Source organism: Mus musculus, chromosome 14, assembly GCF_000001635.26.
Source record: "Mus musculus strain C57BL/6J chromosome 14, GRCm38.p6 C57BL/6J".
NCBI classification, from domain to species: Eukaryota; Metazoa; Chordata; class Mammalia; order Rodentia; family Muridae; genus Mus; species Mus musculus.
Window position 1 is genome coordinate 72,649,138 of NC_000080.6, and position 26,630 is coordinate 72,675,767.

The 26,630-nt window shown below is 37.7% G+C and overlaps 1 protein-coding gene across 6 annotated transcripts in view; it reads right to left on the reverse strand.

Moving 5' to 3' along the window:
* The window catches only part of Fndc3a (fibronectin type III domain containing 3A), a 172,754-nt gene that overhangs the window by 111,190 nt on the left and 34,934 nt on the right, over window positions 1-26,630 (reverse strand). For 5 of the 6 annotated variants that reach the window (XM_006519115.4, XM_030247858.1, XM_006519116.4 and 2 more), the window contains one exon: window positions 2,879-2,954. In XM_006519115.4, the coding sequence (XP_006519178.2) occupies window positions 2,879-2,954 (76 nt within the window). Of the gene's footprint in view, window positions 1-2,878; window positions 2,955-19,925; window positions 20,276-26,630 lie in introns of those variants that run through there. The other variant, XM_017316055.2, reaches the window with a different exon arrangement.

The window sequence follows — 26,630 nt, forward strand, 5'->3', positions numbered from 1 at the left end:
TCTTCCTTACAGAAGACTCTAGTTTGTGTCAAATTGGCATAAAACTAGACAACACACTTGATAATTCTGGACAGATGCAAACATAAAATAAGAGAGCTTTATTCTTTTTCCTTCATTAAAAAAATCTACGCAGTAATTTAAAAATAAAGTTTCCAACTATTATTATTATTATTACTACTATAGAGAGAAAAGACTGTTCCCCAGTAAAGCACAGAAATGTGTCCTTGTACAGAATGCTGATACAGGAGTCAGCTCCCTTAAGGTCTGGTGAACACTGAGGCAGTCTGTACAGTACACAACTCTTCAGGTCCTGCAGGAGGCTGTTGCTGCTAGATATTAAAATCAAATGAAAGGAGTTATGAAGAGATAACTTACAGGATGCAGCCACAAACTGACTCTTGAAATACAAGCTGTTTATCATTCTGAGATTAAGCCATCCCTACATTTTAAAATACAATAAAACAATCTGTTTTTTCATCTGCTAGTGTATTGGGGAAAATCAATATTATATTAATTAAAATGCTTTCTTGATTAATATTTATGAATAATCTGGAAGGCACACAAGTAAGCTATGTGATCAGAAATTTATATTCCATGTGATTCATAGTGAAAACAAAAAATTCTATTTGAAGAAAAGTTAGTAAAGATGGCAAAGCTTTTTAAATGTCTATACTGCTTATATATTCTCTTGTCTAGATCCTTTCAGGAATATTGATTATTTGTGTATTACCCAACTGCAGCACAGATATTTTAGATTAACTTAGTGATATTTCTAATACATGTAGGGTTCCAAGTTTGACTTGTGACTCCTGGCTAAGGTATTTTAAAAGATTCACCATCAGGCTCAGCTATGTAGTGATAGGAAAGGGGCACTGAAAACTGTCAGCCTATGGTATCACAGCCAATGCTAATCAGAGAGTGTGACGAGTCCTTCACCCTCAGAAGTATTACAGTCTAGATGTTAACAAGGTAGGGAGTGACCCACCTCCATGGATTCTTTAATTTAAAGCCATGACTATTAGGTAGTAGTAAGAACCAAAAAGGATACAAAGAATTGTAAAAAATACAAATCCAAAGCGTTCAGGTACTAGTACTAGTTGAAAGGTAAAATAAGCACTTCAAATTAAACATAACATACGTAATTTCCTAACAACTAAAAGGAATGTTGCACGCAGGTACAGTACAAAGGCACCTGGGAAGTCAGTTTCTCAACAGCTGGTATCAAGGGGTTTCAAAGCAGTCTGGGCTCACCTTCTCTTAGCAGTTACACCCAGAACTCACAATATCTCTATTTGCTGAGTACTGCAGAGGTAACAGGTCCAGTTTCAAGTATAATGTATGCTTATGAATGTGGTGGTTTGAATGGAAATGCCCCCCACAATCCCACAGGGAGTAGCACTATAAGGTCTTGTTGGAGTAAGCATGGCCTTGTAAGAGAAAGTATATCACTGGGGTGGGCTTTGAGTTCTCAGAAGCTCAAGCCAGGCCTAGTGGCTAACTGTCTCTTCCTGCTGCCTTCAAATCCAAATATAGAATCCTCAGCTACCTCTCCAACATCCTGTCTACCTGAATGCCACCATGCTTCCCACCTTGACAATAATGGACTAAACATCTAACCTACAAGCCAGCCCCAATTAAATGTTTTCCTTTATAAGAGCTGCCATGGTCACGGTGTCTCTAAACAGCAATAAGACCCCAAGTAAGGCAGTTATTCTTACCCTGATCTAATACTGATGGGAACAAGAGCTGAACTGATACGAAATGTATTACTGAACTTAAATAACCCACAGCACCTTATAACAAGCTACTAAGAAACAGCTAATGTTTAACTCAGCTTCTCTAACTCCAAAGACACTGACTTTTTGTTTGTCTGTTTGCTGACAGAATCTTACTATCTCAGTGATAAGGGTACTGAGCTGCTGGAAAGGTTGGCTTGTTCTGATGGACAAAGGGGGACTTCTGTCCCATGACACTGCTTATCTCTGGCTTTGTTGGCAATCTTTGGGTAGTGAATTTAAGCAAGTCAAAGACCTGAATCTTCATCATATGTCATCATACCACATCCGCTCTTGTCCAAGTTTCCCCTTTTATGATACTAGTGACAGTGGATGAAGGGGCCACCCTAACCTTCCTGTAGCCCTCATTTTCATATATGAACACAATGCTCACTAAATGGAGGCTGCTTTGCTCCTCCTCTCAGGGGATATGGTGATGTCTGGAGAGATTTCTATTTGTTCTGAATCTCGGAGGGTAAGAAATAACGAGTGTATAGAAGACAGGGAACTCTACTAAACCCACTACAATTCATAGGATGGCTCCCAATAGCTGAAAAATATCCAGTCCAAAATGCTAAGGCGATGTCCAATAAAGGAAGATTGCAGTGAACGTGGGAAAACATCTGAGCTGAGTTTAAAGCAGTTGGGTTAGAACCACCTGGAATGAGGTGACAAGGGTGAATCCTAGAGAAGGAAACTCGTGCTGACTAGACAAGACAGGTTTGCAGTTAACAAGCAGACTCTTTAAAAAGCCTGAGGAAGACAGCTACAGTGTAGATCTTAAAAAGAAAAGCCTGAGGCCACACTGGAAATAAAAACAATATTAGAAAACAGAATGGACCTTTGGAGGACTGAAAGACCTGGCTAGCGTTACTTACTTTTTTTGACTAATAAAATGTACACAATAGAATTTTATAGTTAGATCAATCAAAAAAGGAGAAAGAGACTAATTAGAGTTCTACTGCAATAGTTAAATGACTGGAGTACTCAAGCTTGTGATTGTGACACAGGGAGAACGCACAAGTGTACACACTGTTACCTACCTGGAAAAATAGAAGGCAGATTTTCTCTTGTTACAGAATGTAGCAAATTATTCCTCTTACCTGTAATGCACTGAAACTGTCCATCTTCTCTTCTTATCGTAAAGGCTTCCCCTGGATTAACCTGTACCAGAATAACCTGGAAACAACGGAAGAAGAATTCATCAAAACAATAAAAGAACCAATCAGTATAGAAAAATGTGCAGCTAGTTCTTGAGCATATGTGAGCTAATTAACCTTAGAAAACTGGACATACTACATTGTGCTTATTTTAGTATTCAATAGGTCATAATCAGGCTAGAAAAAAGAAAACAAAAAGAAAAAAATAAGCTAATGGCAAATTTACTGAGAAGTAAAAAATTTCAGTAAAAATGATGGAGTCAAACCTTACAATTGTGGATTACATATTATACTTTAACACAGCACTTAGGAATTGATAAACTGATAATGAGATTCTACTTGAATTAAGAGAAAAAGTTATATGTGAAAATGTGAATTTAATTTCATCATTTATAAGTAAACTATATACTAATTTTCTGACATTTGAAACCTGATAAAACAAAAAACTGGAAAAATGAAATCTAGAGTCCTAAAATACAGTCAAGATAATGATAAAATTCTTCACTTCATTATCTGTGCAGAATTGCTTTATCTCCTAAGTTTTATATAACACTGTGATATTCTAAAAGAACTTCCATGTTATAGTACTCAAGTATCCCATCACGGGAGCACCTCACTGCATCACCAGCTAAGCAGTCTTCCCTTAGATGAGGAGTTCTGGCAGCCCTCACCTTAATGTTTCCATTAATGTAGACAGCAAAGTTAGCTTGATTTCCTTATAACAGAGATGTAGAAAACAAACCCTGGTGCCCTTTACTCTATTACCTTAAAGTTCTCTCCTATGTTACATCCCCTCTCACACTCTAGAAGCACACCCTTTCACTGCATCCTGAATATGCCTCAAGTTGTAGCGTTATACTGTTTGATGCTGTAGCAGATCTTAATTTGCTGGTGTTTCAGTACTGGGATCAAACCTGGGCTTTCACACATGATGGACAAGCAACCCACCACTGAGTAAAATGCCTTCCGTGAGAACTGCACTTCTCTGCTTCTCAGCATAAAACTCAGTGTGTTTTATACTAAGTCTTTTGTAAATGGTCTGATTGTGTCACCTTACTATTTATTTCGTAGGCTTTCAAGTGTTTCTAGAAATTTACATGACTGCTCTACATAATTTAGAATAATGTCTTACTATATTCTTATGTTGTAAACATTCTCTCACTTTGTTTTTGCCTTTTACTTTACTAGAATTATTTTCCTATTGTCAATGTTGTCTTTTTCTGTTATGATATTTTCTATTGTTTCCATATTTAATTTCTTTTATAGTTGTGTGATTTAGTAACAAGAGCCAGATGTATTTATCACACACTTAAAATGTGCTTGTATGTAAGTATGGTGTAAGTAAAATACAGGGTAGATTTTAAAAGCATTTTAGTACCCCAAAAACCCTAACAGTGGAAAATACATCATTAGCAGCGTTTGTGTTTATTTCCCATTACTCCAGTATTCTGGACATAGTTGTGTAAAAATAGTATAATTAGTTTTGCCTGTTTAAAAAATTTAAGGTGACTATTAAAGTTTTTACATGGTTTGCATTATAATTTCACTGGACAATCTATTCAGAGGATGTATAAATATTTGTTTCTGATTCAACATGACTAGCTGCTTTATGTTCCCACCATAATAGGCTGCATCGATCCAAACTGTAACTGGGCAAAAGACATTGTGTCATATTCTGGTGAAGAATCTGCCTTCATTGTGCCTGTGTCCTGAGAACCTAAGTGAGGCTGAACTAGAAAGCAATGAACTGAGTTATTTGGCAGGAAAGTTTCAAGGCAGAAGAACATTCAGACTGTTCTCTGCTCTTACCCACATCTACCAAAAGAAAGAGCAAAAAGAAGGAAAAGTGTGAAGCTTGGAAAGGAAAGAAGTGTGATCAAGTTTAAAGCCGCAGACGGACAGCTCTAACTGTGAAGAGGCTAGCATCAATGGAGGGAAACGTCTTGTTCATTAGAACAATAGGAAAGGTGCCGGAGGGAAAGAGCCCTACTCACTGAAGGTTTTGTGAAAATACAAACTGATTCTAAATGAGTGAACCTGGACTCAACAGGGTCCCCACCACAGATATTTCCCAAGGACCAAAAAATAGAAGATACTGCAGTTGTGGTCCAAGGGGTATAGGATATATACAGCTCCATCCAGCAACAGAAATGACAGCAATGTCCACAGGTTCTGGTTTTGCACGTGCACACAATGCAAAGGGTCATGGAGATTTTGACAGTTCTGGAAAAGCACTAAGACCAGACAGTATGTGGCAGGACTACATTCTCTGTAAGGAAACCATGAGAGGCCACTGCATGAAGCTGGGAAGAGGAAGACCAAGTTACAATAAAGACCTGGATGTGCAAAGGATCCCAGGGTGCTGTCAAGGGAAGCTGCAGCACGGTAGTCATAGCTATGTGCTACGGGCCTCAGAGATAGAGGGATGGGGTTAGTGTTGCCCAAGCCTTTAGAGTCAACCCCTAGATGATTCTATCATCTTCTTCTTCGGGGTTTAGTTTTTGCCTTAGTGAACTTCAGACTTGTTTTGCTCTAATCCAGTGGTTCTCAACCTGTGGGTCACTACCTGTATTAGAGGGTCTAAGGGCCCTTTCACCAAGGTCACCTAAGACCATCCTGCATATCAGGTATTAACATTAGGATTCATAACAGTAGCAAAATTAGTTATGAAGTAGGAATGAAAATAATTTTATGGTTGGGGGGGTCACCACAACATGTATTAAAGGGTTGCAGTGTTAGGAAGGTTGAAAACCACTGTTCTAATCTGTCCTAACCATGTCCCCATTTCTTAAAAAAAAAAAAAAAGAAAGAAAGAAATATTTACTCTATTCCATTGTATATTGGAAGCATGGAACTGTGTATCTTAAAAGCTCACAGCTAAGAGATTTTTCAAGTGTTAGAAGAGACTTTGGACTTCTGAGGTGTTTGAGATTATTAAAGAATTTGGGGACGTTTAAAGATGGACTAAAGGCAAACTGCTTTATGAGATGAACATTATTAGACTTTAGGAACCAGAAGTGAAATATTATGCCATAAAGTGTCATATATTTGGTTATCAAGTTGAAAGGATGTAAATTTGTGGTGGCTGTCTGTGATCTGACCATCAACCTGGGAAGATTTGGAATCAACAAGGGCACTCACCTCTAAGAGTGTATACAGCTGTTTCCTAGAAGGACTGACTGAGAAAGGGAGACCCGCCCTGGATGTAGGCGGAGCCATCCTCACCTTGCACAGAGACATACTTCCTCCCTGGGAAAACAATGTAACTAGACGTTTCACACTAGATGTTTCTGCTATGGCTTCCCCACCATGACATAATAAACCTTCCAATGTCAGCCCAGATAAACCATTTCTTCCTTAAACTGCCCTTGTTGAGTATTGTATCACACAAACAAGAACAATAACAAATACGCTGGCATCTGCCAATGAACCAAAAAGGCAAGGGGATCTAAACCAGAGGACTACAGATAGCTTAAAATTTGTTTGTTTCCCACACAGTCTTAAACATTAGTTCAAAGTCACAAATGAACATTCTTGATACTTTATTTTATTTTGTCTGGCTTTAAAATATCATGTAGAACAAAGATTTGGCTCCAAGTGATGTTTTTTAATAACTTGAATAAAAACAATGGAATATTATATGATTTCCAAATAATTTGGCGTTTTCCTACTCATCCAAGCAGGTCTGCAACTTGAAACTAAGAGTTCTGTAAAAACAAAGAATGGTATCAATGAGAGACTCAGGAAGTCGCAAGATATAAATGAAGCACCCTATCTTTCAAGTCTAATTCCTAATTAATAAAACTGTTCTGCTTTACTACCTACGCAGGAATGCTTGCTGCTGCTCCTACTACATCTCTTTTTGAACATGTGCTAGCTAGAGCTTACTGTACTTATTCAACAAAAATTTACTAACTTCCAAAATTGAAGTTTATCTTATTCTAGTTAGATATAAAAGTGGAAAACAGCCAAGCAAGCAGGATGAATCCATAGTGGAGTCTCTCCTTCTAAGGAGACACTGGTGGCAAAAACAAAGTCAGCAAGACAGCTCTGAAAAGCACTCTGAGCAAGTATTGCTATAGTGGTGGTCTCAGTGACCCACACCTTACATCCTGCAGTCCTCAGGGTCAAATGCAGGCTTCATCATGTTATCACAATTACAGACACTGGGCTTTGAGCCCACTGGAAAATTCCCATTGAAACCCATGGGTAACAAGTCCAAATAATCTTTCTGAAGACCAAGAAGTGGAGAAAGAAAGTTCCTAACTACCCCAGTGTTAGCATTATCATAGCATATTTTGCTGTATAGCTGCTGAATTTCATTTTGTGCTATGAAAAATTTTCTATAACACGAGTTTTTTGTTTTGTTTTGTTTTGTATTTTTAAATCCATGTTTTTTAGGGCCTCTATGGTCTCTTCTCTTAAAAAAAATTAAATTCTGTCCAAAACAAGTAAATTAAACATCTGAATCTAATGTGAGAAAACATTAGGTAATTATCTAAACAACCTGTCAAAAATTATCACTATAATCTCCCATAATGCCTAAAAATGTAGTACATTATCAAGCAATAACTGTTCATACTGAGCCAAACTGTGCTGAGTACCTATGATAAATTGAGTATACTGTGGAGTCTTATAAAATATGAATAGTTTCTATATTAAAATTGTTCACTATAAAACTGACAAAAAGAAACAAAACTAAGAAAATCAAACACAATATACTGAAGCTAATATCCTAATAATAATAAAGAGAAACAATCATATTAAAAATTCTAACAAAAAGGAGTAAGTAAAGTTTACTTCTTTATTTAAGAATCATTTATTAAAGAGCTACTTTGCAGAGACTAAGAAACAAGGAGGGCTGGGGGGTAAGGCATGGATCTCTTTGGAAAAAGAGAACAGATTTTGTGGGTGCATGGGGAGCAGGCTGAGATAAATGAGGAGGGATGGGGAAAGAATATATGGAGGGAAAAAGTCCTGAGAAAGATAAGTGGGATTGGGAGACATTTAGGGATCAAGGTAGAAACCTAGTAGAGCAAAACCCTGGAATGTACTAGGGTGACCCTAGAGAGGACACCTAGTAATGGTGTCAGAACCTGAACTGCCTTCTGTAACCAGACAAGGCTTCCCACGTTGGGACTGGGACACCAACTCAGCCACAAAACCTTCAACCTATAATCTATCCTTGCCTATCAGATGTGCTGGGGTAATGGTGGTACAGAACTTGTAGGAGTGGCCAACCCCTGACTGTTCTAACTTGAGGCCCACAGTACGAAAGGGAGCCCACGCCTGACACTGCTTCAATAGCCAGGAAGCAGAGGCTGGACAGCCCAGAGACTCAGGATGGAACCAAACACAACTGGCAAAAAGACAAATAAAGTCAATGAAACAACTTCTAATGATATTCTGCTATAACTTATAGATCAGTGCCCAGCCCATCGCCATCAGTGAGGCTTTAACAACTGATGGGAGCGAATACAAAGATCCATAGTCAAACATTTAGCTGGAGCTTACAGAACCCCTGAGGAAAAGAGGAAAGAAGAGAAGGAAGAACTACAGAAGCCAAAGGAGTCAAGAACACGGTGAAAATTTGGCCCACAAAAATCAACTAGACAGGGCTCACAGAGACTGAACAGGCAAATCACAGAACATGTATGGATCTGTGCTAGGCCCTCTACATATATAATATGTTTGTGTAGCTTGGTGTTCTTGTGGGACTCCTGACAATGGGAATGGGAGGTGTCTCTGACACTTTGCCTGTTCTTGGAAACCTTCTCCTCCCAATGGGTGGCTGTATCCAGCCTTGACGTGAGAGTTTGCACCTCCTTTTAATGTATCCTGTTATGCCATCTTTAGGTGCTATCCCTGGGAGGGCTCTCTTCTCTTCTGAAGGGAAAAAGGAGAGCAGAGGAAGGGGAACCTGCAGTTAATATACTGTAAGAGATTAGAATAAACCTGGAGAAAGAGGGGGAGAGGGAGAGGGGGAGAGGGGGAGAGGGGGAGAGGGAGAGGAGAGAGAGAGAGAGAGAGAGAGAGAGAGAGAGAGAGAGAGAGAATATGCTATTGTGTAGCAAACAGTCTTGTGGTTAGGATGCAGTCTTGGCTGCCCAACTCTGGGGTGTACTGAGTTAGATGTCAGGGAAATGTTCAACAGTAACTCTACAACTTTGAACCATCACTCCAGGACAATCAGGGACAGTCTTAGAGGAGGTGCACTAAAAAATATGGAGACTCACATAGGCAATACCCTAGAAACCAGTGCTTAATCTGAGATTGTGATCATTTATGGTTTAATTTTAAAGTTTTTATAGTCTGAATTATTTAGAATACTTCAAGAAGCCTGCCAGAGGAGACTATGCCTCCAGGGGAGTGCTCTGACCCCAGGACTAGGGAGATCACCATTTTCTCTCTAAGGTGAGTCCACTCAGGAGTGCACAGGCTGCAGAAGCTGCAGAGCAGCTGGGACAGGGACCTATGGGCCTACATCTGCAGCCAGGAGGCAGGGCTGTTCAGCAGCTCTCTGTGCACTGGACTTGCCAGGAAAGAGCTGGTCTCTCAGGAGTGCTAACACAGGCTTACAGACTCACAGGAGGAACAAGCTCCAGCCAGAGATAGTAAGAACATCTAACACCAGAGATTACCAGACGGCAAAAGGCAAAGGCAAAAATCTTACCAACAGAAACCAAGGCTATTTGCCATCATCAGAACACAGTACTCCCACCACAGCAAGTCCTGGTACCCCCTACACACCAGAAAAGCAAGATTTGGATTTAAAAACATATTCATGATGCTAGTAGAGGATTTTAAGAAGGACATAAATAACTCCCTTAAAGAAATAAAGGAGAACACAGGTAAGTAGCTAGAATCCCTTAAAGAGGAAACACAAAAATCCCCTAAAGAATTACAGGAAAACACAACCAAACAGGTGAAGGAATTGAACAAAACCATCCAGGGTCTAAAAGGAGAACTAGAAACAATAAAGAAATCACAAAGGGAGACAGACAACTTTGGAGATAGAAATCCTAGGAAAGAAATCAAGAGCCATAGGTACAAGCATCACCAACAAAATACAAGATATGGAAGAGAAAATTGCAGGTGCAGAGGATTCCATAGAAAACACTGACACAACAGTCAGAGAAAATGCAAAATGGGAAAATCTCCTAAAAAAAAAATCTAGGAAATCCAGGACACAATGAGAAGACCAAGCCTAAGGATAATAGGTATAGATGAGAATGAAGATTTTCAAATTAAAGGGTCAGTAAATATCTTCAACAAAATTATAGAAGAAAACTTCCCTAAACTAAAGAAAGAAATGCCCATGAACATACAAGAACCCTACAGAACTCCAAATAGACTGAACCACAAAAGAAATTCCTCCTGACACATAATAATCAAAATGCCAAATGTACTAAACAAATATTGAATATTAAAAGCAGTAAGAGAAAAAGGCCAAGTAACATATAAAGGTAGACCGATTAGAATTGCACCAGACTTCTCATCAGAGACCATGAAAAGCCAGAAGATCTAGGGCAGATGTCATACAGACCCTAAGAGAACACAAATGCCAGCCCAGGCTACTATACCCTGCAAAACTCTCAATTATCATAGATGGAGAAACCAAAGTATTCCATGACAAAACAAAATTTACACAATATCTTTCCACATATCCAGGCCTTCAAAAGATTTTAATAAAGGGAAAACTCCAACACAAGGAGGGAAACTATACCCTAGAAAAACCAAGAAAGTAATCTTTCAACAAACCTAAATGAAGGTAGCCACATGAACAGAATTCCAACTCTAAGAACAAAAATAATAGGAAGCAACAATGACTTTTCCTTAATATCTCTTAATATCAATGGACTCAATTCCCCAATAAAAAGACATAGACTAACAGACTGGCTATGTAAACAGGACCCAACATTTTGCTGCATACAGGAAACCACCTCAGTGACAAAGACAGACACTACCTCAGTGTAAAAGGCTGGAAAACAATTTCCCAAGCAAATGGTCATAAGAAACAAGCTGGGTAGCCATTCTAATATCAATTAAAATCGACTTTCAACCTAAAGTTATCAAAAAAGACAAGGAAAGACACTTCAAACTCATCAAAGGTAAAATCCACCAAGAAGAACTCTTTTCTGAACGTCAATGCAAAAATACTCAATAAAATTCTCGCAAACCGAATCCAAGAACACATTAAAAGGATCATCCATCATGATCAAGTAGGCTTCATCCCAGGGATTCATGGATGGTTCAATATACAGAAATCCATCCATGTAATCCACAAAGAAAAAAACCATATGATCATCTCATTAGATGCCGAGAAAGCATTTGACAAAATCCAACACCCGTTCACGATAAAAGTCTTGGAAATATCAGGAATTCAAGACCCATACCTAAACATATTAAATGCAATATACAGAAAACCAGTAGCCAACATCAAACTAAATAATAGAGAAACTAGAAGCAATCCCACTAAAATCAGGGACTAGACAAGGCTGCCCACTCTCTCCCTACCTATTCAATATAGTACTTGAATTCCTAGCCAGAGCAATTAGACAACAAAAGGTGATCAAAGGGATACAAATTAGAAAGGAAGAAGTCAAAATGTCATTGTTTGCAGATGATATGATAGTATACTTAAGTGACCCCAAAAAGTCTACCAGAGAACTCTTAAACCTGATAAACAACTTCAGTAAAGTAACTGGATATAAAATTAATTCAAACAAATCAGTGGCCTTTCTCTACACAAAGGATAAACAGGTGGAGAAAGAAATTAGAGAAACAACACCCTCACAATAGTCACAAATAATATAAAATATCTTGGTGTGACTCTAACTAAGCAAGTGAAAGATCTGTATGATAAGAACTTCAAGTTTCTGAAGAAAGAAATCGAAGAAGATCTCAGAAGATGGAAAGATCTCCCATGCTCATGGATTGGCAGAATTAATATAGTAAAAATGGCTATCTTGCTGAAAGCAATCTACAGATTCAATGTAATCCCCATCAAAATTCCAACTCAATTCTTCACTGAGTTAGAAAGGGCAATTTGCAAATTCATCTGGAATACCAAAAACCCAGGATAGCAAAAACTATTCTCAACAATAAAAGAACCTCTGGGGAAATCACCATGCCTGACCTCAAGCTGTACTACAGAGCAATTGTGATAAAAACTGCATGGTACTGGTACAATGACAGACAGGTAGATCAATGGAATAGAATTGAAGACCCAGAAATTAACCCACACACCTATGGTTACTTGATCTTTGACAAGGAAGCTAAAACCATCCAGTGGAAAGAAGACAGCATCTTCAACAAATGGTGCTGGCTCAACTGGTGGTTAGCATGTAGAAGAATGGGAATTGATCCATTCTTATCTCCTTGTACAAAGCTCAAGTCTAAGTGGATCAAAGAACTCCACATAAAACCAGAGACTCTGAAACTTGAGGAGAAAGTGGGGAAGAACTTCGAAGATATGAGCACAGGGGAAAGATTCCTGAACAGAACAGCAATGGCTTGTGCTGTAAGATCAGCAATAGACAAATGGGACCTCATAAAACTGCAAAGCTTCTATAAGGAAAAGGACACTGTCAATAAGACAAAACAGCAACCAACAGATTGGGGAAAATCTTTACCAATCCTAAATCTGATAGGGCGCTAATATGTAATATATATAAAGAACTCAGGAAGTTAAACTCCAGAAAACCAAATAACCCTATTAAAAAATGGGGTTACAGAGTTAAACAAAGAATTCTAAACTGAGGAATTCTGAATGACTGAGAAGCACCTAAGAAAATGTTCAACATCCTTAAATCATCAGGGAAATGCAAATCAAAACAACCCTGAGATTCCACCTCACACCAGTCAGAATGACTAAGATCAAAAACTCAGGTGACAGCAGATGCTGGCAAGGATGTGGAGAAAGAGGAACACTCCTCCATTGTTGGTGAGAGTGCAGGCTTGTACAACCACTCTGGAAATCAGTTTGGCAGTTTCTCAGAAAAATGGGCATAGTACTACTGGAGGATCCAGCAATACCTCTCCTGGGAATATACCCAGAAGATGCTCCAACCTGTAATAAGGACGGACACATGCTCTACTATGTTCATAGCAGCCTTATATATAACAGCCAGAACCTGGATAGAACTCAATGTCCCTCAACAGAGGAATGGATACAGAAAATGTGATACATTTACACAATTGAGTACTACTCAGCTATTAAAAACAATGAATTTATGAAATTCTTAGGCAAATGGATGGATCTGGAGAATATTATCCTGAGTGAGGTAACCCAATCACAAAAGAACACACATGATATGCACTCACTGATAAGGGGATATTAGCCCAGAATTTTATGAATTTATGAAATGAATTTATGAAATCCTTAATAAACAAACAAAAAAAACAAGGGATACTTCATACTCACCAAACGTAAAATCTACCAATATGAACTCTCAATTCTGAACATCAATGCTCCAAATGCAAGGGCATTCACAGTCATTAAAGAAACTTTACTAAAGCTCAAAGCACACATTGCATGGCACACAATAGTAGGAGACTTCAAAACCCCACTCTCATCAATGGACAGATCCTGGAAACAGAAACTAAACAGAGACATAGTGAAACTACCAGAAGTTATGAAACAAAGGGATTTAACAGATATCTATAGAACATTTTATCCTAAAACAAAAGGATATACCTTCTTCTCAGCACCTCATGGTACCTTCCTGCAAAAGCATATAATCGATCACAAAACAGGCCTCAACAGATACAAAAATATTGAAATTATCCCATGCATCCTATCAGATCACTATGGTGGACTAAAGCTGTTCTTCAATAACAACATAAATAACAGAAAGCCCATATACACATGGAAGAAAATGACCAAGTGGTTAAGAACCACTGCTCTAGATAAACTTACTAATACAAATATTTGAACAACACCATTAAAGATCATGGAAGTATTATAATATATATGGAAGAAATTCTAACGAGAAGTAGAAAAGAAAACAAACACAGAAACTAAAGCTGCACAGTTTGGGCAGGAGCTCAGGTAGAGAGCACTTGCGGTTTAATCTTGGAACCCCAGTCCATTTTTTGAAGAGTAAAATGCAGACAAAACTGTACTCAACAAAAGATACTTAGGGAAAGATGGAAAGTTAGTACATTATGGGTCCAATTCAAAATGCTGGAATTGAACCCCAAAAAGTAAAAATAAGGAACAAAATAAGAGCAGAAATAATGAACCAAAAAAGAGAGAGAATAGAGGATAGTTGCAACCTCATGGAAGGTGCTGGAAGTAACTAGATATCCAAGAAGGGCAAATAGCCAAGATGCTCAAAACATACATGTATGAAAATATCACAATAAAACCAATTATGATATATAATTAATATATGTCAGTAAAGAGTTTAAGAGAAGATTCATAACCCTTGGAAGAGTTTAGTCACATATCTAGTTTTAAAATAGGAACTTGTAAGTCTTTCTCTATGTAAGTTTTATTTCATGGAATATCAAAATGATGGCTCTTCCAACATCTTTCCAATGCTAGCTCCTTGTTCTTACTCTGAATCCTCTGAACAGTATCTGTTCAAACGAATCCTATCTGATCACCAAACTTCAGGAAACACTACCCTTTACATTCTTATCATCATACTGTTTTGTGCCAAGCACTTTTCATTACCTATAACCATTTCTACATGTTTGTTATTTTACAGTATATCATTTCCACAATCATCAGAATGAACAAGTACCTTGATTTGTGTTTTTTTTTTTTTTTATAAACCTCTGTACTCCAGCACCTGGCTTACAGTATGTTAAGACCTTCATGAAATGAAAAAAAAGGGTGAGCTGGGAAGTGTGCAAAATTCATTCAATCACTTACACATTTACTAACTCTTATTAACTGTGCAGTGCTGTTCTAGATAATAGGGTCAGAGCAGTAAGCAAAAGAGACAAAAAAAAAAAAAACAAAAAAAAAAATAAAACCTGTCTTCATGGTGTATCTAATAAAGTAAACTACAGGATTCAAGTTATTGCAGTCAATAACAACAATCAGATAATTATTTTTTAAGAATAATTTGAAAATAAATAGCTAAAAAAGTAATATATATAGATGCATGTGTGACTGAGAATCATTCTCACTTTTCCTAACACTGATGATCAAACAAGGGCTACACTGGATGGGTTCCTGCCTACATGCTAAGCTACACATAGGTTCCTGCCTACTCAGGTTTCTGGTAAATAAGTAAGTTTTGACAAGTCCCAAATTACAATACTTAACCTATCTTGAAATTATCTTGTTAACATGCCATTTTACATGGATCTTTCACAAACAAAATAGAATCTGCATGATCTCATAAATAATAGCATGATGTGGTAAGCAAGAAGAAGGGAAAAGAATGAGATGAGATACAAGCGAAAGACCAGTTATTTTACTTGGTCATTTTCTGTCATTTTTAAAATTCAGACAAAATAGGTTCTAAAAACTGTTTTTAGCATATTTATAACACAACATCTTAATACATACTATGTAATCTATTATAATACACACAAAAAAAATTCCATTAAATGTAACAAAAAAGGGTCAGGATCACAGGGCTGTAAATCTGGCCTGTGTGTGTGTGTGTGTGTGTGTGTGTGTGTGTGTGTGTGTGTACATACATAATATATATGTACATACACACAAATTCAGAAAAGTATTTCTATTATTTTAACTTCCTTTATACATAATAAAGAGGCCTATTATAGCTTGCTAAGAGTCATGGAAGAGCTAAAACCTAATGCATCTTTATAATGAAAAGTGTTGCATGTAATGCCACCTGGGAATCTGAACTAATGAATAAAAGTACAGAGCTGAGATATCTATGCTTTGTCTACATAAACTTTATTCAAATATCTATAAAGTATACTCACTTATTAATAACACTTGCATTCACCTAATAACAACTGCCACTAACCATCACTAAGTGTACTATGAAAATACTCATTTAAATCTAAACAGTGTTGATTGCACCCAATCCCGTTAGTTTAAGTCCCTTCCATTTAAAATGAGAATGAGAAACATAAACAGCAAGCATCTTTCCAGGTCTATCAGATAGAAAGGAGGACACCTTAAAATCACACAGTCTCCCGCAAATAATGTAAAGAGACCAAAGTCACTCTCTGTAGGGTGAGGAATGTGCCATCTTCCCCTTTGCAAATCAGCAAAGCAGTGTTCCTGTAAGAAATGTAATCTCTGACATATCAGCAGGCGGCAATCAGAAACCCGTACTATGTTTGTTCTATATGAGGCATGTTAACTTCAAATCCTAAATGTCAATAACCAATATGGAGTGCAATCACAAATTATTTCTCTAAAGGAGAAATCTTTGGATACAAGTCCTTTAAAAACATTTTTTTTTTTAAAAGAAAGCCTTACTGTGTAGCCCTAATCCAAGCTTCTTTTACATTTTCTGGGGAGTACAGATTTAATTAGGTTGAGAACAATAATACAAGTGAGAATGCCTTTGAGTCTTGACTAATAGTTGATAACATACAATGGCTAACTAAAGGAACTATTCCCTTGTATACCTAAAGGTTTTCAAATAACTCAATACTTACAGAGTAGCTGTGATGTTTACCGAGTTAGAAAATGCCAGATGCTCAGACAGTGATTAGTATTTACTAAGCACACCCTAAGCAAGTTACTATGAGAACTGGAAGAGTATTATCATGTTTTTATCAGTTGCTTGAAGGACTTGCCTCTGGCAGAATGAACCATTTTATACATGAGACCATGTAGGTGAGAACACAAAATTCTTCTGAATTGCTCCAGAATCCATATGTTTTCTCCTCTGTGTGTTTCTGGGTCTTAATTCCCTCTTTGTACATGGAAACCAGTGGCATTGCTTTAAGTCTTATACCAGTGATGTTATTCTTAACTATCTGGTAACAATAACAAAGAGCTCACCCATCCTCTAGTTTTCCAGCTATCAATCTCCTCTATTCTTTTCAATCTAGTATTCCAATAATCAATAGCCTCATTTTAATGTCCAAATTCATGAATTATTTAAATACTATTCTCTAGCACAGACATTTAAGATTTTAATTTTTTTGCAGACATTTTCCTAAGTTGGGTGCTCTCAACTTTTATAACTGAGAATTTGGCTTTTTCCAAGAAACCCACATTGTCTATCAAGGCTCAGACATTCTAAATCATAATTAAATCACCCTTCCTCTGTGTAACACTTGACACACACAACTGTTAACACACTGCCATCCCCACTACAACACAACACTTCATAAAATGTCACTGTTAATGTTTACAGTTAGACTAGAGTACTGCAGTGACAAAAACAGAAGCTGACAGAAGCACTTGCTAAGCAGTCCAGAGTCACACTGCCATCTTTTCATTCGGTGGCAACACCAGTTGTACTAGAACTGCAAAGACTGAAATGCCCTTCATTTGTAGTGTTAGATATAAAGGTTTCCTACTTAATGTGGTTACTGAACACTTAAAATAAATTAGGAAAAATAAATTCTGGGTTTGAATTCTGGACTCCTAACATCAACAGTCTATTTCCAACTGCGTTCTGAATTGATTTACCTAAATATATATATAATTTTACTATGTCTGAACTTGAACTTCTCTAAATTCTCTCAGAAATCAAGGAGGTACATTCATTACACAAACTACAGTTAGCTCACAAACAACTCTTTGTTATTTATAGATTACTTAAACACTGATATATCATTAGTGACTTACACAAGTCATGAAATTGACTTGGTAAGAGGAACTCTGAATCAGGCTTTATTGCATTTAGCTAGATCCTACCAATGTGTATATAGGCTAGATGATGCAACGTTTCATGTCCATAGACTGAGGTTTTAAAAAAATTAAAGGAAAATTATCAAACTAATATGTTCTAAGTTGGTTTTTAGTTCTATGAAAAAATGTTAACTTGACACCAATATTCAGACAAGTATGTCTGACACCAATATTTAGACAATAAGACCAGCAAACTGTATACACAAACTCTAGTATTTGACACATAATGAATGATCCTACTGAATGAATTATAAGCCATCTGAGTAGGCACAGATATAAACTGTTGTATATGTACCCAAACAGATGTATGGGAGCACACACATATACACCCATGTAGGCATTCACACTGTCTATATGCTGTAATATATGATAATGTCTTTTTCAACTATTGCCCAAATTATTTTACCTTGACCAAGTCACCGAAGAGGACTCTTTTAGCACTAGGCTGGAAGTGTTAATATTTTGAAAACATAGTGTATGTCAGACTCAGAACTTAATCCTTCAAAACCTTTTTCTGACTTCCTAATATGGCTAAAATCTCTCACAATCACAATTTCATACAGTGTAGTGAAACTCATCACTCTTAATGGTTGTAAATTCTGATTCATATTACAATACACCAGGAAAACAGCAGATAGATGTATTCTACAAACCTTGACCTAATGAAGTGCTGTAATATACAATTAGCAATAAACATAAGCTACGAGCTGACTAATTTTTATATCAACTTGAAAACTAGAATCATCTGAGCAGAGAGAACCTCAACTGAGAAAAATGCCTCCATAAACAGACAACTACATTCTAGAGACAACTGGACAAAGTGAAGAGAGTGAGAGATTTTGGAACAGACAGTCCTAAATGGGATGTCTTCATCAAACTCAGGGATCAGGGAGCTATGCAGAAGAGAAGCCAGAGGGGATGGAGGCCATCAACCATGCCTTGTAGACACAAGAGGAATGATGTGCATATGAACTCCCAAAGCAACTGTGGTAGCATGCACAGGCCCTGCACAGCTGGAGCCAGGGGAGGTGTCTATCAGTGTAAGTTCCCACTCCTAACCGAGACGCTATCTCCACCTGACATGCCCTGTGAAGGAAAAATTCATTTTCTTCAACTTAAGGGTAGGCCCCATACCCAGCAGACGATGACCAACACAAAATGAACATGATGATATTTCTGGAGACACTTTGTCTCATCACTTCATGCAGTTTTGTGTTTTTTGTCTTATAGGTTTCTTCACTTGTGAATTATGATTTCTGATTGGGAGGGGTGATGTACCTGTGCTTCTTGTGTTTTCTCTTTGATTATTTCTTTTACTCGGGTTTGTTCCCCCATCCACCACCCACCCTTTTTTTTGCCTGTTTTTCAAAAGAGAGAGAAAAAGAACGTATGGAATTGGTTGGGTGGAGAGGTGGAGGAGGACCTGGAGGAACTGGGGAAGCCATGTACAAAATAACTGTATGGAAAAAATTCTTAATTGAAAAAGAGAAAAGATTAGACTATGAGTATGCCTGTAGCCCATTTTCTTAATTAGTGATTGACAGGGGAGGGCCTAGCCCACTGTAGGTATTCTCCCTGGGCATGTGATTCTGGTGCTATAAGAAAGCAGGCTAAGCCAGTCACAAGGAGCAAGCTAGGAAGCACACCAACTCCATGGCCTCTGCATCACCTCATGTCTCCAGATTTCTAATTTGAGTTCCTGACTTTGCCTCTCTCAATGGACTGTAATTGAGGGTTTGTAAGCAAAATAAACCCTTTCTTCTCTAATTTGTTTTTAGTCATGGTGATTGGTCACAGGAGTAAAAACCCTAATACAAGATAGAAGCTAAAATAACCTCAGTGATGAACGGCCTACCTAGTTAAAGTATTAATACCCTAATGATAGTTCTGAAAAGTTGCTTCCACCACCTTTTCACTTTGTAATATTTTTTCAAAATACAGGTAACTACAGATTTAATAAAAGTACTCTATAGGTTTTTTTTTAAAGATCAATAATGTTTAAGTTAAGCTTAAAACTAGGAAACGCATAGTTTTTATTCCAAGCTAACGTTTTTAGACAGTTCATGATCTTACTCCCTCATCTGTAAGTACATAATATTCACATAAAAGCCACGAAGTTGGACTGAAGTGCTAGATCCCGATGCGTAGTCAAGCCCTTCTGCCAGTGTAGCACTTACTTACTGTTGCATGCATCTTCTTCAATGTCCTCATCCTCCTGCTGCTGCCACAGCTGTCAATAGCTGCTACGAAATGCAATAGCTTCTGCGCCAACTACACATAGTTTCCATTGACAAGATGGACTTAGATGGTCCTTGTGCTTAGTCTAACAAAGTAAGCCTATACAACTCCATTCCAGCAGCATTTCTTTCACACAAGTTTACAGTTACCTACTGTAACATACATAGATGTAAAATGGCAAGCTATAACTACTTATGAGTTACACTCATCCATATCCACCTCCAACCTTATTGTCAAATTAGCCAATGTATAAGAAGCTTCCCATTGTACATGAATGTATCTGGTTACCATAGCAACTAAATCAACAAAGAACTATAGTAGCATCTGGTTCTGGATCATCCAATATCCGCTGGCAGAATGTAAGAGTATGTTACTGCTAAATTTACTTTGTTTGGAAACTTATAGTTCTAGTTAACTTGTATTTCTGGATTTGGAGAATGTTAGTGTTTTCGCTTACATACAAACTATGAAGACGCACGGGGAATGAAGCAGTGTCTGTGTGCAAGGTGCTTGGCATATACCTGGAAATAATCGTCTACCCATGGTATAAATCTAAAAGTGGCTCCACAAGTTTAACCCATTTGGAAGACATAGATGGAAACTCAGTGTGATAGCTATCACTGATGACTATGTTCAAATTCTGTAGTGTTTATACCAGGTTATAACCCATTTCCCATAAATCTGTAGAATAAAATGTAGAAAATGTAGAAATAAGTAGCTTCTAGAATACAGTTATAAAACCCTAACCCATCATAAGCAGTAAAGTGTCCCTGGTGCTTGGGGATGCATACATGAGGGTCAAGTGTTCTATCACCAACCTACTTTCCTATCACCAAAGTAAATTTTACAGTATCTTCTTTAACTCAGAACTTTTATAGATTTTGTATAAAATAATCACTGGTTTCTTTCATTTAACATGCTTTCGAAGTCCATTCAGGAATTACAAATACTGAAGTAATTCATATTAGTATGCAGTTGAATGATATTGTACAGATACATACATCTTGTTTATCCATGTATCTGTTGGTGGATATCTAAAGTGCTTTCATCATATCTGTTACAAATGATGCTGTACAATTTTAATACAGACACATCAGACTATCTCATAAAGTGGACTTACCAAACCACATGCCTCCAATGCATGGAGTCCATCTTCTGCATGTTTGCCAGCATGTGTTACCATATACAATCCGTGTCCTGATCCTAATCTGAGAGGAAGTGCACTCAGCTTTTCCGTATAGTTGATGTGAGTTCTGTAACATGTATACTTTTGAGATAGAAAAAGCTCCTCTAGCCTGCTTTCCAATTGAACAGATGCTGTTTTGTTTTCATCAGAAAGGGGAACTGAGTTCACTCCAATACTTAGGAGCCTATCAACATGACCATGTGGCTCTGGCGCCTTAACTACAGTAACAGCTGAAGACCCCTCTTAGTTGTCCTGTATAATCATCTTGAGATTGCTCGACTGGACTTGTTAAGATCCCGTATCTGTATTCATCAAGAACACTGGCCTATAGTATACCTGTGATGACTCTGTTTGACTTAGGTATAATACTAATCCTGCCTTAAACATTTCTGGAATTTACAGCAGAAGCCACCAAGCCTTTTCCTTTATGAGTTTTCATTTTTATGAATGTCTGCATGCACACATTCACACACAAATTTTCTTTACTTGTCATTATTCTAATCAGACTGAATTTTTTCTTTATTCATTTTATTTTTTACATCCTTCTAGATATTGGTCTAGTTCAAATGGCATGTAATTGTATAAACCAATTATCCTTTTTTTTTTCTACAAGACTTTATATTCTTGATTTCAGTATTGTAAGCCTTTTCTGTTAAGTATGTAACCTACTAGAAATTTGGTTATCTTTGCAAAGAACTTTTAATTTGTTTAATTGGCTATCTTTTCTTTCAATTCTGTCAGCTTGTTGGGTATTTGGAAACTGTAGTGTTATATGAAGCCTGCCCTATTATTTCATTTTTTATTTTAAAGTTATGTATATATGTATACATCTGCATGGGAATATGTGCATGTGAGTGCAGTTTCCCATGAAAGCCAGCAGAGGGTGTTGGCTCCTCTGTAATACAAGTTATAGGCAAAGTTGTAAGTTGTCCAATATGGGTGCTAGGACCCAAAACCAAGTCCTCTGCAAGAGCAGCCCATGCTTGTAACCACTGACCCATCTCTATAACCCCAAATTGGTCTTTCTATGATAAAACTGATACCTCTAGTAACTTTTTTAAACTTGCACGTCGTTCAGTTAAACAGAGTGCCACTTCTGTTTTGGTTACAGTTTGCATAGCATATGTTGCAACTTTTTAATCTCAATATTTACATTACCTATATATTTTAACATACACTCAGTAAAGAATGCTGAGATACTTAATCCAATAAACTGGAAATAAAAATTTGATGATGTATATGTTAGTTTGGCACTAAAGAAGTGCTGTAAACTCAGAACAACAGAGGAATCGTCAAGAAAAGCACACAATCTTTCAATCTTGCTAAACTTGTTCATTGGGGGCTGATAGAACCAGAGGGTGTTCTAGCAGGGTTTTAAGTCTAGTACCTGTACCATTCAGTGCCCCTGCAGCTGACTATCTGGTAAGGATCATTCATGTGATAGAAATGCCACCCTTAGTTCTATATAAACCTTTAATGCCTTTCCTCCAGGAAATCTGGCAAAAACAGCAGACTCATTTGTGATTGTAGAGGCCTGTGCTGGGAAGACCAGCACAAAGGCTTATCTCCTTACATCTCTGTGCTGCTGTAACCAGTTTAGATTCCAGGGGAATCCTCAGCTAGATTCTTTGTCAAGTTCTCCCCAAATTAAGAACGTGAAGAAATTATATACCAAGTACTAATCTAGAACATTATTTTGCTGTTTTTTGGGTTTGTTGTTGTTGTTTGTTTGGTTGGTTGGTTGGTTGGTTGGTTTTGTTTGAGAGAGAGTATTGCCACACAGTCCAAGGGTATTGCTACATAGCCCAAGCTGGTCAAAACCCCAGACAATCCCTCTGCCTTAGCCTCCTAAGTATTGGGAGTACAAATGTGCACTGTGATTTCAGTATTAACAGTGCTATTCTTTTAAAAAGCGAGCTCCGTTTGCACTGTCTATGTGGTTGGTGTAAACATGAAGCTAACCACTCATGGAGATGGGAACTCAAGTTCATGGTTCACACATGAACTTTGTAAAGCTGACAGCATTAGCCACTCTCACTGGCATCTTCCAGGGTCTTTCCCTTGTACCTTTTCCTAAGCCAAAACAATTCTCTTCAAGGATTTTTCTCATTTCACTAATCTATTTTGAAATGTTTTTGGCTACCTGTCAATTATCAGCTCAAATATAAAAGTCAAAATATAACATTTAAAACCTTTATCAATTATTTTAAAATATATATAATCTCATATCTTTGAATATTTTTGTAAAATATTTCAAATAAGTAGACAAGTATAAAATATTATATTCTTTACTTGTTAGCATCAACCAGACATTTAATATTGGCCAATGAGACGCAGATGCTCTTTGGATAAGTGTTAAGTTTATAGGTGTGTGTGTGTGTGTGTGTGTGTGTGTGTGAGAGAGAGAGAGAGAGAGAGAGGGGGGGGAGGGACAGAGGGAGGGGGAGAAGGAGAGGGAGAGGAAAAGGAAAGAGAGAGGGGAAGGGGGAGGGAAAGGGAAAGGAGGAGGAGGGGGAAAAGGGAGGGGGGAGGGAGGAAGGGAGGGGGAGAGGGAGGGGAAAGGGAAAGAGAGGGGAAGGGGGAGGGAAAGGGAAAGGAGGAGGAGGGGGAAAAGGGAGGGGGAAGGAGGGACAAACAGAATTTGGAGTATATTTTTTCATCATTAATATTCTTCACCTGCATCTGTATGTTTCTTTGGTTTCTGTTGTTGTTTTGGTTAGCTTATATAGTCTTTTTACCTCAACACTATCCCTATCTAATATTCCTGTAGTATAAATTCATGCAATAGAATACTGGTATGAATTATCCAAGCATTCTCTCATGAATCCCCTAAAAAAAAATCTATCCCTACTTCCCTACTGTGGGTCACGTATACCACGTTCAACTCTTTCATGCAAAAAAATGCAATGAACTATTTTGTGCGTGTGCCTCTACATACATGGACAAGATTTTCTCAGCATACTAGCACACACCCTTCCCAGCACTTGGGAAGTAAAGGAAGGAGGATCAAGAGTATCTAGTATCTAGTAAATTTAACATCAGCCTTCTGATGCGAAGCTGGTTAATATTTACTTTCTGGTTAAGTTTTGTTGTGTGGTGCTGGAGACCACACCCAGAGCCTCATTGGGTTTTAATTTGCAGTTTCTTCCTTTAGAGCACAATTCCAACCTCCCTTCTTTCCTCAAACCTTTCATTTACCCAATGACTCACTCCCAGAGGAAAGGGTTCTTTGTATACAGGCAATCTGTGGCTCTACTTTCACTAAACACAAACTGCATTCTGGGTACAAAACGCATTCATCAATAAGCCCATCAAGACTACCAACCACTTTAGTTTCTGAGTTACATGGATAAAAAGATGATTAAGGGTCCACAACATATCTAAAGATACATGGAACCCTGAGACTGATATTTACTGGCTAAAGAATGGGAGTATTATTCAGTTATTCTCCCGGGGGGAGGTCATAAAAGATAATTCCAGCTATGATAAAATCATGGACTAGAAAAACTATTTTTTTCTAGTATACTCAAGTATTGGCAAGTAATAAGCAGTTTTGGTATTCAGTACAATATGCTGATTTAAAACTGTGCACTTAGGGACATCATTATTTATTTAGAAATTGTATCTTTTATTAGGATCCTTATATATTACCTGAGAGCAGTTCCCCTTGTACATGCTTCTGAAACTTGTGAACCAATTCCTAATAAAGCAATAATATTTTAAGAAATATTTTCCTGACTGCCTTGTTATTTAATCTAACTACAAGCAAAATTTGTTTCTATTAGAACCAGAATCAACATCATTTTTTTACACAGAGATAGGTAGACAGACATGTATGCAGCTAATTTTTAGGGGAAGGAGCACAACTAAACCTATATTATAAAGTATGTAATATTAACAGATTTGGTCTAAACCATGTGTATAGTGTTTCTTACATAATATGATTACATATTAATGAATGATACTGAGATTGTTTTTGTGCACACATGCATAATATAGGAATATGGGAAGATGCACATGCATACACATGTAAGTAGAGGCCAGAGAATAACTTCAAATATCATTCTTCAGACAATATTCCTTAGGAAAGAAAAGAAAAGAAAAGAGAAGAAAGAAACAAACATACATACATAGATTTGGGGCACTGAACTTAGGTCCTCCTGATTTCTCTCCACATCCAATAATGGAGTTTTTTGGGGTTTGGTTTTTTAAACAAAAGAAGGTATTATTTTCTCATGAAGCATCATTGAAAGCAGCATGGTGTAGACACAAAAATAGGCCAGTGGGAACTAGGATTCTGGTTTAATGTTTAAATTCTACTTGTCTGAGAGCTTCTAGGAAGGCTCTAACAAGGGGAGGGGAAGGGGAAGGGGAAGGGGGAAGGGGGAAGAGAAAGAAAGGAGGAAAGGAGGAAAGGGAAAAGGGAAGGGGAAGGGAAAAAGGGAAAGGGAAAGGGAAAGGGAAAGGAAAAAAGGGAAAGGAAAGGGAAAAAGGGAAAGGGAAAGGGAAAAAAGGGAAGGGAAGGGAAGGGAAGGAAAGGGAAGGGAAAGGGGGAAGGGAAGAAGGGAAGGGAAAGGGAAAGGGAAAGGGAAAAAGGGAAAGGGAAAGGGAAAAGGAAAGGGAAAAAGGGAAAGGAAAGGGAAAAAGGGAAAGGGAAAGGGAAAAAAGGGAAGGGAAGGGAAGGGAAGGGAAGGGAAGGGAAGGGAAGGGAAGGGAAGGGAAGGGAAGGGAAGGGAAGGGAAGGAAAGAAGGAAGGGACAGTCTCCTCAACCACCTACAACTCAGGCAGGCTAACTGGCCAGTGAGCCCCATGTGACTACCCATCTCTTTCCCAGCACTGGAATTACAAGTGTATGCCACTATATCAGGCTATAACAAACAAACATACATACATAGATTTGGGGCACTGAACTTAGGTCCTCCTGATTTCTCTCCACATCCAATAATGGAGTTTTTTGGGGTTTGGTTTTTTAAACAAAAGAAGGTATTATTTTCTCATGAAGCATCATTGAAAGCAGCATGATGTAGACACAAAAATAGGCCAGTGGGAACTAGGATTCTGGCTTAATGTTTAAATTCTACTTGTCTGAGAGCTTCTAGGAAGGCTCTAACAAGGGCTGTTTTAAGCTACAAAGCAGGAGAAGGTAAGTTCAGCTGCTGTGAAACCTGTGTCCGGGGTCTGCACTGGGACACAAAGGTATGAGCTTTTACTTTATCGCCTCAGGAATCTGAACCGTAAGGTTTACTAAGTGGGAAGAGCTTGTCACATAAGCTATCTGTTTTTAATGTGCATAATTTAATTTACAACTTCTAAAAATGAAAATGTTTACTTTCTAACGTTCTCATATCTGAATTTCAGTTACTAGTAACTCTTATTTCCCATTAACTACACACAACCATCACGGAGTTAAAATAGCAATAGCATAGTGAATACTTAATTGTCTCAGAAATGCAACTTTTAG